At 35.2% G+C, this 18,082-nt stretch overlaps 3 protein-coding genes and 1 non-coding gene across 5 annotated transcripts; 2 read left to right on the top strand and 2 right to left on the bottom strand.

Moving 5' to 3' along the window:
- Positions 1–383: 383 nt before the first annotated feature.
- On the bottom strand, positions 384–486 carry LOC121749908. The gene has a single exon (XR_006039715.1). It is a non-coding gene; the product is annotated as a U6 spliceosomal RNA (small nuclear RNA).
- Positions 487–6,932: 6,446 nt separating this feature from the next.
- Positions 6,933–11,500, top strand: LOC121748075 (glucose-6-phosphate 1-dehydrogenase, cytoplasmic isoform). 2 transcript variants are annotated; one of them, XM_042142290.1, is made up of 16 exons: positions 6,933–7,049; positions 7,463–7,692; positions 7,816–7,901; positions 8,073–8,127; positions 8,216–8,402; positions 8,673–8,830; positions 8,933–9,001; positions 9,085–9,143; positions 9,312–9,348; positions 9,664–9,735; positions 9,916–10,063; positions 10,171–10,266; positions 10,593–10,663; positions 10,753–10,868; positions 10,961–11,006; positions 11,073–11,500. In XM_042142290.1, exons 2-16 carry the CDS (start codon positions 7,513–7,515, stop codon positions 11,238–11,240), a joined length of 1,548 nt encoding a protein of 515 aa, XP_041998224.1. In that variant the 5' UTR covers positions 6,933–7,049; positions 7,463–7,512; the 3' UTR covers positions 11,241–11,500. The 2 variants fall into 2 exon arrangements, with proteins under 2 accessions (XP_041998224.1, XP_041998223.1); XM_042142289.1 differs by having other exon boundaries at positions 6,972–7,132.
- A 799-nt stretch (positions 11,501–12,299) lies between these two features.
- On the bottom strand, positions 12,300–14,415 carry LOC121748076 (prohibitin-3, mitochondrial-like). Its single transcript, XM_042142291.1, has 3 exons — positions 14,051–14,415; positions 13,138–13,728; positions 12,300–12,572 (listed from the first exon to the last, which is right to left on the bottom strand). Exons 1-2 carry the CDS (start codon positions 14,304–14,306, stop codon positions 13,145–13,147), a joined length of 840 nt encoding a protein of 279 aa, XP_041998225.1. The 5' UTR covers positions 14,307–14,415; the 3' UTR covers positions 12,300–12,572; positions 13,138–13,144.
- Positions 14,416–16,266: 1,851 nt separating this feature from the next.
- LOC121746913 (54S ribosomal protein L37, mitochondrial-like) lies at positions 16,267–17,955 on the top strand. Its single transcript, XM_042140872.1, has 2 exons — positions 16,267–16,402; positions 17,331–17,955. The coding sequence occupies exon 2, from the start codon at positions 17,333–17,335 to the stop codon at positions 17,729–17,731; it is 399 nt and encodes a 132-aa protein (XP_041996806.1). The 5' UTR covers positions 16,267–16,402; positions 17,331–17,332; the 3' UTR covers positions 17,732–17,955.
- The last annotated feature ends 127 nt before the right edge of the window (positions 17,956–18,082 follow it).

Genomic DNA, 18,082 nt, shown 5'->3' with positions numbered 1-18,082 from the left:
GGTAATTTATTGATCCAATTTGTAATTCCAGTATAATTTTTTTTAAATTATTGTTTGAGATCATGATTCATGAAATCAAAGTCTAGAGTGTATACGTGTATTGTGTCGACATCCAATTTTCGACGACAGCAATTTCGTCTTTAGGTTGGCAAAAAGTTTGGGAATATTTTAATTTAAAACAATGAAGATTTAGTACTTTTCTTATAATCAAAGTTAAATATTTTAGTTGATAATTATCCTTTATAAGTATTTAACAACATGGATGGAATGTATGATGACTATGATCGATATATACATTTCTCCGTTGATGTCTTAAACACTTCTTACAAGCGCCACATCACGCAAAGCCATATACTAACAAACAATAGATGTTTATGCAGCCGAAACACTAATTACATTTCTCGATTTATGCGTGTCATCCTTGCACAGGGGCCATGCTAATCTTCTCTGTATCATTCCAATTTTATCGGATGTCCCCAAAGGGACCCGAAACACTAATTACATAATGAGGTGAATTTCCAACTTAAAAAAAGATGAAGAAATAAAGTGAATTTGTTAGTGCATATGTAAGTGTGGTAGTAGTTGTTTTTATCTTTATGAACAAGTCAAATATCTTTATCTTATCCCGCAATTCCGCTATTATTACAGACTGTTGATTGAGATGATTAAGCTTTGAATTGCAGCCATGTTGGTAGTATTTAATTATTGCTAAAAAAAGTAAAATGTGTTTAATTATTGGCATAGACTCGTTCTTGTTTCATTGACAAAATAGGAATTACATCAAAACTTAATTCATTTCGCACTAGGTCGAACTTGATCAAGATATTTTACGCTTTTTTAGCTATCACACTAATGGTATCCACCGCTGACCTAATGACTATTCCATATAGTAATCCGTAAGTATTTCGAAAAGTGAGACAAGAGTCCCAATAATTTAAAGTTATTCCATATCCAAAGACGAAAATATCGAATAACTTATGATAGTAGTATTACATAAACAAAATACATGAAATTATACACGTGATATATGTGACATAAAAAGATTGTATGTCAATTTAAGCTTCGTTTCAAACGACCAAGCTTCATAAATATTGTATAGGCAAATACACCAATTTACAATTGAACCATATAACTTCATATATACACATATATATGTACATAGAAATAAATTCCGCATCGTATTTCATCAGGTATCGCACCCTATCGAAGGTAGCTAGCAAAAAAAAAAGGACCGGTAGCTATATTTGGACCGACCTTGACCACCAATTACAAAATCTAGATTTCCTCATAGATATGGCAAATCTAATGACACAAATGAAATTGGAGTCTCCAACTTATAATCTAATCCCTCCATAAATGGATGCCAACAAATATCAATCAAACAAATTTATTAGTCAGAATCAACTCCCTGACATGCTGGTAACCTTGGTCAAGATTAAATATGAATGGTTCATGTTTTGAGACCAGTGGCACTGCTTCCATGCAATTGTAACATAATCTATCTCAAATATCTGTGATAAACAGAGAGCAAAAATTTATACAAATATGAAGCATGTGCAGATTTTGTGATTTACTTTCAAAACAATCATTTTTCAAAACAATAGCAAGTTCTTTACAAGATGCACATGTTTATCTTTGTTATAATGACAATGAAGCGTAGCTCATCTGGTAAAACGTTTGAAGTTTAAGTAATCACGAGTAGATGAGGAATTATTATTGATCGTCTTTTAAAAAACATCTTTGTTATAATAATTGTGTTGTTTATATTTCGCAGTCTTTTCTGTTTTACCAATTAGCAGGCCCTGCCCTGCCCAACTCTTCGTGGGCTTTGTATAATTTTATATCAAGATTAGATAATTTTCTTTTGACCCACACTTTGGTGCATCTGTGTTTAATAAATGGGCAATGATAATTTAAATAGAAAAGCAAATGATGAATCCTAATTATGAATTGGTGAACAATAATTAAATCATTAAATGAATAGACGGTGAATCCAACTGTACATAATCTTTTTGTCTATTATATCACAAATTTATTCGTATTATTTTCCAAATTAATGGACTGTGAATCCTAAATCCTAATATGCTAGCAACTCGGTTCATGATTTTTTTTTTCATTTTGGTGTATTCAGTAAGTTTAGTCCAATCTATTTGTGTTAAATATCTCTATTTAATAACTAAGATCTCATTTTTCACTAAAAACTACTCCTATCAAATATTTTTCTTTTTTTTATATAGAGTAAATACCAAAATTGGTCTTGAACATATGTCATTTTACGATTTTGGTCATAAACTTGATCTTTTGAATTTTTTGGTCTTGTACATTTCAAATTGGATCACAATTGGTCCTCCGTTAACAATTCCATTAATATTTAACAGTCAATGATTTTAATCACAATTTTGACCAACTTAAGCATGTTAATTGTGATTACCAACTCCCTAATTAAAACCTTAATTATTTTAATGACATGTCATTTAAAATACCAAATAAATAATATTAAAAAACAAAAGAAAGAGTAAGAAATAGGTTCAGGCAATAATTCGAAAGTTCATTCTCTCACTTCGACAGCGTTGTTCTCCCTCTCTCACTTCGACGGCGCCGTTCTCCGAGTGGCGATCAGCGGAACCAGAGCTATGCTTGTTGTCGTCTAACCCTAGTTTATTAGCTGAACGAAGAAACCCTAGATGGAGAAGGAGAACGAGAAGGGGAAGGGGAATAACACATGCCTCTCAAAATCGAATCCAACTGAGAATCGACCTCAAGCACCGCCTCCTACTGAGAATCGACCACAACCACCATCTCCGACTCAAATTCCACCACCTACCTCTCAAAATCTACTGCAACAACCACCTCCGACCGAAATTCCACCGCTTCCAAGACGTAATGTATGGGCCCTGACTGCTTTATTGTGAAGGTGAAATTTTAATTAAAAGTGCTTTTAAAATGTATCTCATTTCATATAGATGATTAGGGTTGTTTCAGTTTCAAAGTGATTAGGGTTTCACTTGTTGGGGGAAATTTTTTATTTTGGATTATGTGGCTTTACATAGATTTATGAGTATGAATATTTTTGGGAAAATTTAGATTTGAGATTTTGGGGCTATATATAGATGCATGAGTATGATTAATTTTTTTGGGAATGTGGATTGTGGTGGACCAGTGAACTCGAATTTGTTGTTGTGTGTGTGTATGGCTTGTCATGTGGGGTTTAATTTTTAGGTGGTGAGGGAAAATGTGGGGTTTATTCTTTTGTTTTTAGTGTTCATTGTATGCTACTGGGGTCTACAAGACAACACATTTGGATTTGGATTTCTGAGGCATTTTATAGATGCAAGAGAATGAATATTTTTATTGGGGAATGTGGAATTGTGGTTTGACAGTAAACCCAACTTTATATTTAGAATTTTCTATTTATCATAAATAATTTATGATATTATTTACAAAAAAATAATTTGACTATTAAATAATTAAAAATTGCTTAAGTTGGTCAAAATTGTGATTAAAATCGTTGACTGTTAAATATTAACGGAATTGTTAACGAATGACCAATTGTGATCCAATTTGAAATGTACAGGACCAAAAAATTCAAAAGATAAAGTTTAGGACCAAAATCGTAAAATGAGCATATGTTCAGGACCAATTTTGACATTTACTCTTTTATATATGCTACTTTACTAATTTTGTACATTAAAACTCATGGTATTGGTTATTAAAATTATTATCGGTCCAAGTAAATTTACAATTAACAGGAAGAGACATTTCTATTAATTCAGACATGATATAAATATTAGAACTCCCTATCTCTACTGGTACGAAAAAAGTCTTATTCTTTTTTTTTATTATGGATTGTCTATCAAAATTACTAGTCTTTATTTATAAGAGCATCTTCAAGAAAAGAGATAAATAAAAAAGTAATGAGAAAAACTATCATATTCATCTTTTCATTATAAAAATTCATTCTTAAAGGAAATGTTCTTCAATTCTTAAAAGATATTTTTACCTCTTTTTCATAAGAAGACTAAAAAGTGTTAGTTATTTTTACCTTAATTTACGTATGTTAGAAATTAGTACTACAATTATTTTCTAAAAAGATATTCAGTAGTTACTTTTCTCCTATGGAAATGCTCTTAACAGTAAAGAAGATCACATTTTCCAATACCGAATAATTAAGGCCATGTTTGGTTGTCGGGATTCTGTCTGGGAAAATAATCTGATTCCTTAATTTTCAAATTCATGTGTTTGTTTTGGTTTTTTAATCAAACTGGGGTAGTAATCAGAATCCGAGAACAAGGAAAGTAAGTACAACTTTCCAGGATTCTAAATCCTAACTTTTCTTATATATTCTTTTTCTCAGTTTTAGGATTCTTACATATTTAATGCAATATAATATAGTTATTATTATTTATTATTATTATTATTATTATTATTAATTACAATGTTTTCAAAATAATTTAAAATTATAAATCATATTCATATAATAAATAACTATAATTAAAATTATCATAATTATAACTATATTATTATAATTTTTTATATATAATTGTTATTACTATTATAATTAATAATTTATTAAACAATTAAAATATGATTATATAATATAAATCAATAATAAATAATTATTATTATTTTATAAATTAATAATTAATCAATAAAGTTGTAGGGGACTTTTGAATTATAAAATTTATTCAATTATAATATTTTTAAATATTATAATAATAATAATAATAATCATATTTATTATGATTATTATATATTATGATAAATAATCCATATTTAAACTATACATTGTAATAATAAATATTATAATATAATTATTATTATCTATAATTAATAATTTATTAAAAATTTTAAATTATTATTCTTTTTTAAATAAAAGAATAATTAGTATATTTTTAGTTTGATATTTAAATCAAATATAAAATTTAAAATTTTGATATTTCCAAACACATGAAAGTAAAGTTATTAGGAATCATATTCCTGGGATTTATTTTCCTAGGAATCATTTTTCTTGCCAACTTTACTTTCCCGTCAACCAAACATGGCCTAAGTCCTACACACTTCATTTTAGAAGTTTCTATTTATTAGACCAGTAATTATTCCGTCTTAAATTTCCATATGAATATTCAATTTAACAGCATCCTTAACGCATTTGGCCGGGCCGCAATGAGCGAGTCCCTGCCCGGGCATTGCGTTGGAGGAGAGGAAGATGCGGCCTGAGGACGCTCCAGCAGTCCAGCCCGGCCTAGGGTTAATTGGTTCGGGACGGGCCGCAACGCGGTCCGGCCCACCGTTAATTTGTGTTCGGGCCGGGCCGGGCCGCAACTTAAAATTTTTTTTATTCAAAAATTTATTTATAAATACCACTCAATCCATTTTCATATCCATTCAACTTCATTTCTCTTCCTAAAATTCGAAAAAATGCCTTCTCGTCAAAGATTATTCGATGCTCAAATGTCCCGAATGTTAGAAGAGGCGGTACCGGCAATCCAATAAGAAATCAACAACGAAGTCGAACGCTACCAAGCTGCTATTCAAGCTTGGAACGAACAACAAGTTCGGGTACCACGTACCCGGATGTATATTCACAGAGACCGTGAACAAGCTGCTTTGCGGCTTTTCACAGATTATTTCTCTAACGATCCGCGATGGAGTGATCAGATGTTCCGTCGCCGGTTCCGGATGCGGAGGCCTTTGTTCCTGCGCATTGTCAACGCAGTTGTAGCTCGTGACTCGTATTTCTGCCAAACCACCGATGCTGTGGGCCGGCAAAGTATATCGACTTTGCAGAAATGCACGTCTGCCATACGTCAACTCGCTTACGGAACTACAACAGATATGTTCGATGAGTATCTCCATGTAAGCGAGCATACTGGACGGGATTGCCTAGCTAAATTTTGTCGGGCAATCATCGAAGCATTCAAGGATACATACTTGAGAAAGCCAACGACCGACGACGTTAGGAAGTTAGTGAACTTGCACGAGCGGACCCACGGCTTCCCGGGGATGCTTGGCAGCATCGACTATATGCACTGGCAGTGGAAGAATTGTCCAACGGCTTGGAGAGGACAATACACTAGCGGGCACAAGGGCACACATCCCACGATTGTGTTGGAGGCCGTTGCCGACAAACGATTGTGGATCTGGCATGCCTACTTTGGTGTCGCGGGGTCGAACAACGACATCAATGTGTTGAAAAGTCTCCATTGTTCAATGACTTGTGTGCTGGGCGAGCATCGAAGGTAGAGTTCACGGCCAACCACCGTCGGTATAGTATGGGGTACTATCTGGCAGACGGGATCTACCCTCGATGGCCCGTGTTCGTGAAGACTATCACATGTCCGACGGTATTGTTTGCCGAAAGACAAGAGGCAGCTCGGAAAGATGTAGAGCGTGCATTCGGAGTCCTCTAAGCACGGTGGGCTATTGTGAAGGGAGCGGCCCGTGGTTGGCAGCGTCCACTAATCGCCGACAGTGACTACACTGTCACCGCCCCGCCCGTGCAGGGCCCTCCTCCCGACACCCGCAATGTCATGGCCCGTTCAGCTGCGATGCGCCAAGACGAACTACACACTCGCCTCCAAGCCGATCTAATTGAAGAGATTTGGACCCGCACCAACGTTTTCCAGTATTGACGTTATGTTTTAATGGGTTTTTTTGGTATTTTTAAATTTCTATGTTGTAATTTTCAATTTCCGATCGAAGAACAACTTTTCCGTATTTTAAATTTCCGGCGTTGTTATTTTACTAGTAAAATAGATTGAAGTTGTGAATATTGTCATTTATTAATTGTGGCTGGGTTAGGGCCTGCATGGTTAGAGCAGTTGTGGCCTGAGACTCAAATTTAGGGAAATGATGACGTGAAGGGGACTTGAGGCTGGTCAAGGATATGGAAACCAAATTTGCATCTACTCTACATGTGGATTTGATAGAGACTGAGAGCTCTCTTGCAATCACCTACCTACCAACCTACAGTCTCAATTCGACAACTCAGCCAATTCGACGAATCATCAAATAAATAGCTTCCATTCCTTCTCATTTCGCAGTTGCAGGTTACACTATCTTTTCACCTACTTTTTGTGCAATCTGAAAGCAGCGACGAATTTTTTTTTTATTTCTGCTCATTTTTGTTGCGGTGAGATTTTCTTCTTCTCAATCTGAATATCCTTGATCATCTTCCAGAATTATAGTCCCTTCTTCGATCTATTACCTTTTGGGGATCGTATAACTGGCTGATTTTCTGTTTGGATCACGTCAAACTACTACTATAGGATGAACTCTGCGATGTTGTGTGATAATTTTGTTTTAATTTGATTTTTAGTTGTTTGGATAACAGTTGAGTTGAATTATAGCGAATCAGTAATGGAACTGATTTGCGATTTTTCAATCTCAACTGGAATTTGACTGTTTATATCGACTAACTAGAATTTGACGATTGAAATTTGTTGACGCCCTTGCTGTGCAGATAGATCAAGAGCTGCTAATAGAAAGTTTATTCTGCTCTTGTGAATTATAATGGCCTCTCCTTTAGGTGAATGGCACTGTGAAAAGAGGCCTTTCGCTAAGAGTGAATCTTTTGCGAATAATAATGAGAATGTGCCTGAAACTGGTTTCCTCTCCATCATTGTTCTCGGTGCTTCTGGCGATCTTGCTAAGAAGAAGACGTTTCCTGCACTCTTTAACCTTTACTGCCAGGTTGATCCGAGAACTGCTTGTTTTAAGATAAATATATTCTACTATTTAAGTTAAAGAGTTCTGATGTGCGCTTTATCTTGGAAGGTGATTCATCTCTCATGTTATTTTGAATTGTGATGTCAGGGATTTTTGCAATTAAATGATGTTCACATATTCGGTTATGCAAGGACCAAGATCTCTGACGATGATTTGAGAGATCGTATCAGGGGGTAAGATTGCTGCAACTTTTTAGTTTGAGCTTATGGTGAAAATCATTTGGAAGTTCACTATCTGACTGCCTTATGACATGGAAATGGAAGAAATACGTGCTTGCTCATCAGTCACTGAAGCAAATATACATTTGCGTTTTGGATTCATTTCTCTTATATTAACTGCTGTAGGTATCTTCCCCATGGTAATGATGGCACAAAAGATGTTGAAAACTTTCTATTGTTGGTAAGATTGCTGTTTGGATGTCTTATCTTATGCTTAACCATATAGGATAATGTGTCTGTAGCATGGCCTGACAATTTTTTGCTTGCAGATTAAATATGTGAGTGGTTCCTATGATGCTCCGGAAGGGTTCCAAGCACTAGACAAGGCAATATCTGAGCATGAGTTCTCAAAACAAAGTACAGAAGGATCATCCCGTAGGCTTTTCTACCTTGCACTTCCACCGTCTGTTTATCCGCCAGTCTGCAGAATGATCAAGAGTTACTGCATGAATAAATGTATGTATCATCTCTGGAACTACTACCTAGTTCTAGATAGCTCATTTGTCTGCATTTCCTTCCTTGCATCATTGCTCTCAAGAAGCTCCATCTTCATTTTTCATAAATACTTCTAGTTGATCCACTTATTTGTTTTTTAGCACCGGGATAGATCGTTGGTTCATTGTGTTTCCTTTATGTGTGGAGATGATCGAAAACCTCTTATTTTTCCTGCATCGCATGCCTTAATATTTAGACACTTCAATAAGTCTTAAGTGTAATTATTTTCAGCTGATCTTGGTGGATGGACTCGTGTTGTTGTTGAGAAGCCTTTTGGAAAGGATTTGGAATCAGCTGAGGAACTAAGCTCACAAATAGGTGAATTGTTTGAAGAACCACAGATTTATCGTATAGATCATTATCTGGGGAAGGAATTGGTGCAGAATCTGGTAATGCTTGTTAATTTTCTTATAAATCAGTTCAATACTGTGCTATATATGGAGGACTATATTCTAGAAGGAAATTGACCTTTATCTTACGAAATTCTGCAGTTGGTGCTTCGTTTTGCAAATCGCTTATTTTTACCCCTCTGGAATCGTGACAACATTGCTAACGTACAGGTGATATGCTTATGTTTTTATAATGAGAATTTGCAATATTTTTCCTCTGGCTTTAGACGCAAGCTTGACTTTTCTTTCCCCAGATTGTGTTCAGAGAAGATTTTGGAACTGAGGGACGTGGTGGATATTTCGACCAATATGGGTATGCTCACTCCCTGCTCCAAATGCTTTATTTCTGAAAATAAATCTTGCTCTTCAACTTGTGAAATATTCAAAAGTTTTAATAAATTATGGTTGAAGAAATTATGCTTTCTTCCTTTTGCTTTGGTCACAGATTGATGAACTTGTAGTTTACTCCTTGTTTTTGCAGAATTATCCGCGATATTATCCAGAATCACCTATTGCAGGTTATACTTTAATATATAATTTTTACTGCTTGTTTCATAGTTTTAAAGAGTACTTTTTAGTTAAATGTTAGCCCAACCATGCGGTATGTGTTAACTTCATAATACATGAGTTACTTTAAAAAGCATGAATTTAACTAAAACAAGATTCGTAATGCATATTCACCTGACTGCTACGTGCCTCCTCTTCTCCTGTCCTTTCCTTTTCTTTTTGAAGGGAGCATTTACTCTTCTGTTAATGCTTTGTGGTGAACCAGTTAAATTTATAATATGCTTTCCTCTTACCTATATTGACATCACAATTTATAAAACTTGCAGGTTCTTTGCCTTGTTGCAATGGAGAAACCTGTTTCCTTGAAACCTGAGCATATTCGGGACGAGAAAGTGAAGGTAGGATAATAAATCCTAATTTATTGTGTATTTTCCTTCTTGCAAGAACACTCAAGGTTGAAGATGCTCTTTGACTTCTATTTTAAGTTCCTAGCTTCATTTTTGGCTTTTAACCTCACATGGAGCTACCTGCATATGATTGTTAGCTCGTCTCTCGCTAATTATTTAGTTGGAATTCAGGTTCTTCAATCAGTTCTTCCAATCAAAGACGAAGAGGTGGTGCTCGGACAATATGAAGGCTACAAGGATGATCCAACAGTTCCAGACGACTCAAATACTCCTACTTTTGCAACAGCGATTCTACATATACATAATGAAAGATGGGAAGGTAGAACAAAAAATAAAATTTGTGATTTTCTCTCTCTTTTCCTACATGAATGGATATCTATACCTTGAGTAGAATTTCTGATTACATCATTTACTGACTTGCTGTAGGTGTGCCCTTTATACTCAAGGCAGGAAAGGCTTTAAATTCAAGAAAAGCAGAAATAAGGGTTCAATTCAAGGATGTTCCTGGTGATATCTTTAGATGTATGTATTATATTTTTTTAATGTATGTGGTATATAATTCTTATGTTGTCATCTTCCTTGCAACTTTTACTTCTGCTATGTGTGACTGTAAGAAACTGGATAACATCAAACATGAAGTTCCTCTCTGGGGGAACTGGTTGTTGTTTTCTTCATCCTAATAGCATATAAGAAAATGAGCTGGTGATTATGAATACTCATCTATAGGAGCAATGGTATAGTGAAAACACGGAATCTGTCCAGTGTCTTTGATCTGCCAATTCAATAGTATGAAAATTTTGAGGTTCAATGTTTCGATTCCAATAATCTTAGTCAAATTTTGTGTGCAGGTCAAAAGCAAGGAAGAAATGAATTTGTCATCCGTCTGCAACCTTCAGAGGCAATATACATGAAACTAACGGCAAGTTACATTCAATGATGTTAGTTTGCTGCAATTGGAGCTCTGGTTATTCCCATTGTCTGAACTCTATTTTCTTCCTAATCATGCAGGTGAAGCAGCCTGGGCTGGAAATGTCAACTGCTCAGAGTGAACTCGACTTGTCATATACGCAACGCTACCAAGGGGTTGTCATACCTGAAGCCTATGAGCGTCTAATTCTTGACACGTATGCTTATCTGATCTATATATACATTTTCTTTAGTGTTTTTTTTGCTTCTTCATTCACTATAAATGCTATCTTGATATCTTTATATGCAGCATAAAAGGTGATCAACAGCATTTTGTCCGCAGAGATGAGTTGAAGGTAAACACTAGATTCTATTTCACAGCTTTTACTCGAACTTCTCATATTAACATAACCGATGTACAGGCTGCTTGGGAGATTTTCACACCCCTTCTACACCGGATTGATAAAGGGGAGTTCAAATCCCTTCCGTACAAGCCTGGAAGCCGAGGCCCTGCAGAAGCAGATCAACTGTTGGAAAAGGTGGGTTACGTTCAAACACACGGCTACATATGGATCCCTCCTACCTTGTAATCACCTTCTGAGGCTACTCGTCCTTCCATATTAAGTATGGTGTCTAGTACTCCACGAGGCAAAGACATGAGTAATATGTATGAGTTGAGTGTCAAATAATTTGTTTTTTAAGACAAAATTTAAGAGGAATCTTGATTTACGCTTCCTTTGAGATTGAAAGTTTGCGTGTGTTATGAGAAGTTACTGTAGCTTCGAATGTGGAGTAATTTTCTATATGGGGTTCTGCTTTTAAAATGAAATTCTGGGTTCTATTTTTATTACGATTGGAAGCTATAAATCATTGTTTCAGTTTTAATGTGCTATTGTGAGAGTAGCTGTGTAGGTGTGTGTATTATTAACAAAAACATTTGTCTAAAAAAGTTCATTATCTTATACTTAACTGACACTCATGACTCAACCAATGAGTTTTGATCTAATTAACAATTCCAAAACTTAGCATATCAACTTCCAATATGTAACAACAAAAATATCTTCAAATTCTTGACGACCAAAACTTTCAAGTTTTCATCACTCATAACAAATCAAACTTCGAACTCCCTACAGTCTGATGAGAGAAACATTAAACTAGTACTACTATATAGGCTAGTGTCCAATATTTATCAACGATGCTGAATTTTGAGGGAGTTTGTGGAGTAGCTATTATCGTCAGAGGATGGTTGTGGAACTTTGTAATCCTCCGCAAGTATTGCAAGTTGATCCATATGTCAAAACATTCATCTTTTTCAAACCAAGCTTTAGTTTCTTGAAGCAAGAGCTCGCATGATTTTTTTTAAAAAGTTTAGGACAACATAAAATTTAGAGAAATTTTGATTTTAAAAATTAATTATAAAAAATAAAATTATAAAATAGGCAAAAAAGGAAGAGGGAAAACTGGACGGCAATGAATTGCAATTTTGAACCGAGTTTGGGGAAGAAAGTATGCCCTCCATAAATGGCTTGGAATTCTCCAAAGAGCTAAAAAAGTGCATGCATACTGCTATTATTAATTATTCTGCAAATCTACGTTGAGTGAAACAACATAAAAAGGAAACGGAAAAACATGAAGCAACCCCAAAAAGGTACTATAAAAAGAAGCAGAAACCACATCTCATAATAACCACAAGATATGAATCATCATTAGTAACAAGCACTGCGATAAGTAGGTAGTGCACCAGTTAACGAGGACAGATGATTAGAATTTCCAAGAATAGAGAAAAGGGGCATGGTTTTAGATTTATTATAGCTCATCTGGATCCTAAACATTCTTACAACTCATCGCGGCATTAGAATCTGCAAATCGAAAGCTCAAATATCTCCCGAAGAAGCCAAAACAATGGAACCAAAGCCAGCAATCTTCAACACCATGCAACAAAGAGGAAATGGGAGAGGTCAATTAGAAAAGAAGTTATGGAGGCCAGTCTAGCATAATGAACAGCAAAGATAACATTTATTTATTTAATAACAAAAGCCCGCAAGTGAACGTTATCTACATCTCAACGGTGATTAATTTTCACATAAACTGAAATATCTTCACATGTCTCAACAGGAATGTTTATATTGATACTATTATCAATGTAAGCATATTAAGATAATATACCAGAAAACTTGAAGCATCAAATGCTTATTTTTCTGAGGAGCTATATGACAATGAGACTCATTTGACAACTAACCAATCATGAATCCACTATATTCATACTCGTGCAATTCATATTCTATAGAGTTAACACATGACAAATCAAAAGGACAAAGGCAATTAAGTGAATTATGGACTCACAAAGTTGAACAAGTAACTTCAATGCATGCATCTCATCTAAAGGCATACCAAACATGATATGTTTCAAGCGAATCATTAGTACACCCACTCTCAAAATCAATCGAACCAAAAATACTCATTAATGCTGACATCAATGAACCATACCTCATATCTAACGTGCAGGATTAACCCCAAGGAGCATGTTGTTGCTGCTAGGGAGATAAACCACATTCCCATTCCTGGCCATGGATGCTGCATTTTCCTTGGCTGCCTCAATCTTCCTCAGCTCGATCAATCCCATCCCTGCAGCTTGAGTTGCATCAGAAATCAGCTTAGCAGACTCACTTTCACCCTCAGCCCTAATGATAGCAGCTCTCCTCTCCTGCTCTGCCTTCATGACCACAAACTTAGACCTCTCCGCCTCTTGTTGGGCCACTTGCTTCTGTTCAACAGCCTTTGAAAATTCCGCACCATACGATAAGTGTGTAATGGCAACATCATCCAAAACAATGTTGAAATCCTTGGCCCTTCTGATCAAACTCTCTCTCACAAGAGCAGAAACATGGGGCCGCTCAGTGAGCAATTGATCAGCATTGAATTGAGCAACAACAGCCTTCAGAACCTCATTACCAATAGATGGCAGGACTTTTTCATCATACTCAAGCCCTAGGGTTTGGAAAATATCGGAAAGTTTATTCACCTCGGGGCGAGACAGCACACGCAGTGTCAGATTAACCATCTGCAAATCCTTTGTGCCTAATGTGAGGAAAAAACGTTTCAGCCACATTTTTTCCATCATACTGGCCAAAATTCAACAAAATTACACAATAAAACGGATAATAACACTTTATTATTCATAAAACAGCATGGAATCTAATTGTAAGCCTTCATATTCACAGAGAAATGTAGTAACTATCGAAATATATAGAGATTGTCAAACATAAGCTAAGACATGAAATCGTATTACAGTAATAGAAAAATTAATGATCGAGGTACTACTTTTTCAACTAATGTTATAGCGGAAAGTAAAGAAAAACTACGAAACAAAAAAGCTAACAGAAATGAAAAAATAAATTACCGGAAATAGAGGAGAAGGTGTGGGGGCGAGTGCGGATGTCGAAGATGAAGGGTTTCTGAAGCCAAGGGACCAAGAAGTGAGTTCCTTCGCCGACGGTATCAGATTTGACTCCTTGGAAACGGTCAAAGATAACGGCGCGTTGGCCACCGTCGACGGTGTAGAGACAGGAATTGACCGCGGCACCGCCGATTCCGACGGCGAAGGCGGCGCGCGCTATGTTCGTTAGCACATTCGCGGCTTTCTGCGCGTTAGCCATATTGGAATTTGCAGAGGTGGTTGAGAAATGGAGATGGAGTGATCTAGAGAGAAGGGTTTAGAGAGAGAAGTAGATTTCACTCCATTGTTTGTTAAACCCTAATATGTTCCCTCGGATACCATATGGGCCGGGCATCAATCGGCTCAGCCCATTCAAATATCATTTGAGTAAATATATAATAGCTCTATGCACCTTGGATTAAAGTTTGCTTCTATATCAAAATGAAATAATACTCGTATATGATAATTATAAATAAATACACAAACTTTCACTCCAACTTTTATTTAATATAGCATTCAATATCACAAATTTTTAATTGTTTTAATTTTTTATACGATTGCCAAGATAGAATTTTTGGATCATGTACAAAACTAGAAGTACTTGTGGTAAGTTGGTACATTTTCAGCTCATGTAAATTTAGTGAGAACAAATAGTGTTTCAATTAGTAATTTTTTAAAATTGGGCAGGAAATATATATGACATTCAGTATTATAGTTTTCAGAAAAATGAAATTAGAGTAAATTAAAAGAGAGGAGTGATTAAATGATGTACCGTTACAATGGTGGATTGTTTGGATTTCCAATATGAGTATCCATTTCCATTTAATGTGCCAGTGCCAGTGCCAGTGCCAGTGCCAGATATGGAGAGGCTACCGACATTGCGAAACATGATCCAATAATCAAGTTTGGGAGTAGGAACAATAGGAGCATTTAGGATTCCATTTAGTACAAAATTGGTTTGGCCTATGCATGGCCCTACGAATTCAGCATCACTTTAGCACATAATTTCCTGTTGGAATACTAATTGTGCCTCCATCAGTTGCGCATGCATTTTTCCATGCATTTTAAAAAGCCTGCAATGAAATCACTACACTAAATTAATTCAAAGGAGGTGGTACGTACAATATCATCATGGACGTGAAAAAGTTAATGAGATTTTAATAAAGCAAGAGAGAATGAGAAAAATAGATAAAATATGAGAGCGAGGAGAAAAAGTGGATTATAAAGTATCGGACAAATACTTTTCACTTTTGAAATGAGACTATGTTTTTGTAGAAATCCTAAATGGATAATGAGAATATTTCTATAATAAAAAAAAGAAAAATAGAAAAGTGTACGTAAATGATAGACTATGGTAGTTGTATTGTCGATATATACTGTATTTATTAATTTATGTGACAATGCTTCTTTATCTGATTAGTATGAATTCATTAAGTTGTAGTACCTTGTGTTATCTGTTTGGGCATCAGGAATGGCACCAAATAGAGAAACTGTGAATATGTTGTCTTGACAATGAACATGATGAAAGCTCCAAATGGATAGAAGAAGAAAGAAAGTAACAATGCTTTAAGACAGCCAGTTTGAAGCCATTGATAAATATTGGTGATGATATGATCATATGGATATAGTGCCACTTCTATTTATTTATATATATGATAAAATTGCATGTATCAAACTCTTGTAAACCGATTTTAAGTTATGATGATGATATGAACTAGAAATATTGTTTAACACACTATAAATTTAGCAGATAATCTTTACACTCATTATTTAGTTATAAACTAACCAACTTCGAGGCTGGGTATGTAGTACGAAAAATACTCCAGATGTAATATGAAAAAATGAATTCCTACATTATTCCAAATAAATCTGCTTCAAATTAAATATTTAATGGGGATTATTTACTCAAACAAAGTAATGGGATAGGAGTACTATACAAATTTATGTTTCATTAGCATATTTGGCATTGTTCCCCCTTTGACGCATCAACACTTGTTGGTTTCATGCCCTACTTACTAATTTATACAAAAACTTAATACCCAAGAAATAATTCAAAAATTTAGCAATTAATGCTTAGTAATTTCTTAATATCTGTTTAAGCCAAAATAATTAAATAACTGTTCCGATTTTACTTTTGGACCAAGAGTTGTCAATAAATAAAAACACGACCTAAATATAAATTTTAAAAAATTACATTTCCTTCACTCTTTAATTCATTTTTCTTCTAAAAGTTTCCGGCTACTGCCGCCGCCTTTTTCCGTACTTGTGTTCGCCGCCCTCTTCTCAGCCTCAACTCCACAACATCTTGTTCATCAGGTAACCTTCTTCTTCATCACCGCTAATTCTTCCCATCTCAGTCCACTCTTTGCTGGATGTTGTAATGAGATCTGAAGTTTACTCATTTCTCCCGAATCTGAATTTATGGATCTAAAAAATTGGAATAGAAGATTTGTGTGATATTAACTTGTGATGTCAAATTGTTTGATTTTTGCATTTTACTAATGAATGTTGTGTATTTTAGTGGAAGCTTTGTGATGTAGTACTGAATTTTTAATAGCTAAAATATCAGGCATTATTTATTTGTTTTTAATAGATGAAGAACTCAGATTCTCATTCTCATACTAACTTGCCTTGTTTTGAGGTAATTATGATTTTAACTTGTAATGTTATTTTGCTTGTGGCTTCTGGCATGATGAGCAAAGAGTCACATATCAGTCTGCAATAACCTTGAGTTCAAATTGCTGTATATGGAGCAATGAGTTTTTTTTTTCTTCATATTTTTTGTAGATTTATTAGTGAGCTAATCAACTATCTTTCGTTAGACTACTTACTGTAAAATGCAGAGCTTGGGTTGTATACAGATTTGACTTGTGTTTACATGTTCTAATAATCCATAGAAAGTTGTTTGCCATTGTGCAGTTTGTGATGTGTTAGGCTTGCAAAAGAATACAGATCAGCATAGCTTAGTCGTAAACTTTTAGGGGCATTTAAGTTTTGGGATATTCCGAAGCCCTTGATGATTCCTACCGTTTGAGCTAATTTTGCTAGATTCATATCCCATTAAAAAAGGCGGTGTTGGAGAAATCCTAATAACGTCGATAAAATGTACTCTGCAACCTATCATATCTATCATGAAAGGCAAATATACTGAGATGGGGAAACTCTTATGCAATCATTGCTTCTAGATCATGAAAATAATGTTGTTGATCCTTATGATAACCTTGTTGGGGCTGCTGTCATATAGATATGGCAATGGTGCTTGTGAGGTCATTGAAAAGTATCACGGCCTCAAACGAGGTATTTAAAGTGGTGGGCTGCAGAGCATTTGCTGCTGGAGGTGCTAAGGCTAAGAAAGGGAAAGGTGGTGCTGCTGGAGATGCCCCCAAAGCTTCATTGATAAGCAAAGAAGTGAAATCCACCACAGTTTATGGTGCCAATATGCTAAAAGACGGGCAGGACCCTAAAATCTTGCCTGATTCTGAGTACCCGGATTGGTTGTGGCACCTGCTCGACAAACGCCCTGCCCTAAGTGAGCTCAGGAGGAAGGACACAGAAAGTCTTCCATTTGACGATCTGAAGCGCTTTGTCAAGCTGGATAACCGAGCCAGAATTAAGGAGAATAACATGTTGAAGGCCAAAAATTAAGAGACTTTTAATGTGGTCTTGGCATGAGTTTCTTGACATATGTGGATGAGTTGATTAAGTTCTATTTGCAGGTAGATTAACAATAGAAAGTATGTTATTGATGTTTTTTTTCTAAGGGGATCAATAATGGTTCTTCATCTACCTCAAGTACGTTATTGATGTTAAGCGAATAACAGCTCTAGAAATGGTTGGTATTGCTCTCAAATGATGGTTTGATTTTGTTACCTTGTTTATGTTTCCTCAAGTTATCTGCAAAAATGAATATTGAACAACTTTTTGTTACATCTGTTGGTGAACATGTCTCCATATTGTAAGAATATCAATCAGCTTTTCTTATAAATTAGGGATATT

The sequence above is a fragment of the Salvia splendens genome, chromosome 9 (genome assembly GCF_004379255.2).
Source record: "Salvia splendens isolate huo1 chromosome 9, SspV2, whole genome shotgun sequence".
NCBI lineage: Eukaryota > Viridiplantae > Streptophyta > Magnoliopsida > Lamiales > Lamiaceae > Salvia > Salvia splendens.
Note: the sequence above shows the minus strand (reverse complement) of the source record. Positions and strands in the feature narration are given on the sequence as shown.

Coding starts and splice junctions, on each gene's coding strand:
- LOC121748075 (XM_042142290.1), top strand. CDS start 7,513: ATGGCCTCTCCTTTAGGTGAATGGCACTGTGAAAAGAGGCCTTTCGCT. Junction 9,736..9,915: donor TTCGGGACGAGAAAGTGAAG/GTAGGATAATAA, acceptor GTTGGAATTCAG/GTTCTTCAATCAGTTCTTCC. Junction 10,267..10,592: donor TCCTGGTGATATCTTTAGAT/GTATGTATTATA, acceptor TTTTGTGTGCAG/GTCAAAAGCAAGGAAGAAAT.
- LOC121748076 (XM_042142291.1), bottom strand. CDS start 14,306: ATGGCTAACGCGCAGAAAGCCGCGAATGTGCTAACGAACATAGCGCGC. Junction 13,729..14,050: donor CACCTTCTCCTCTATTTCCG/GTAATTTATTTT, acceptor TCCTCACATTAG/GCACAAAGGATTTGCAGATG.
- LOC121746913 (XM_042140872.1), top strand. CDS start 17,333: ATGGCAATGGTGCTTGTGAGGTCATTGAAAAGTATCACGGCCTCAAAC.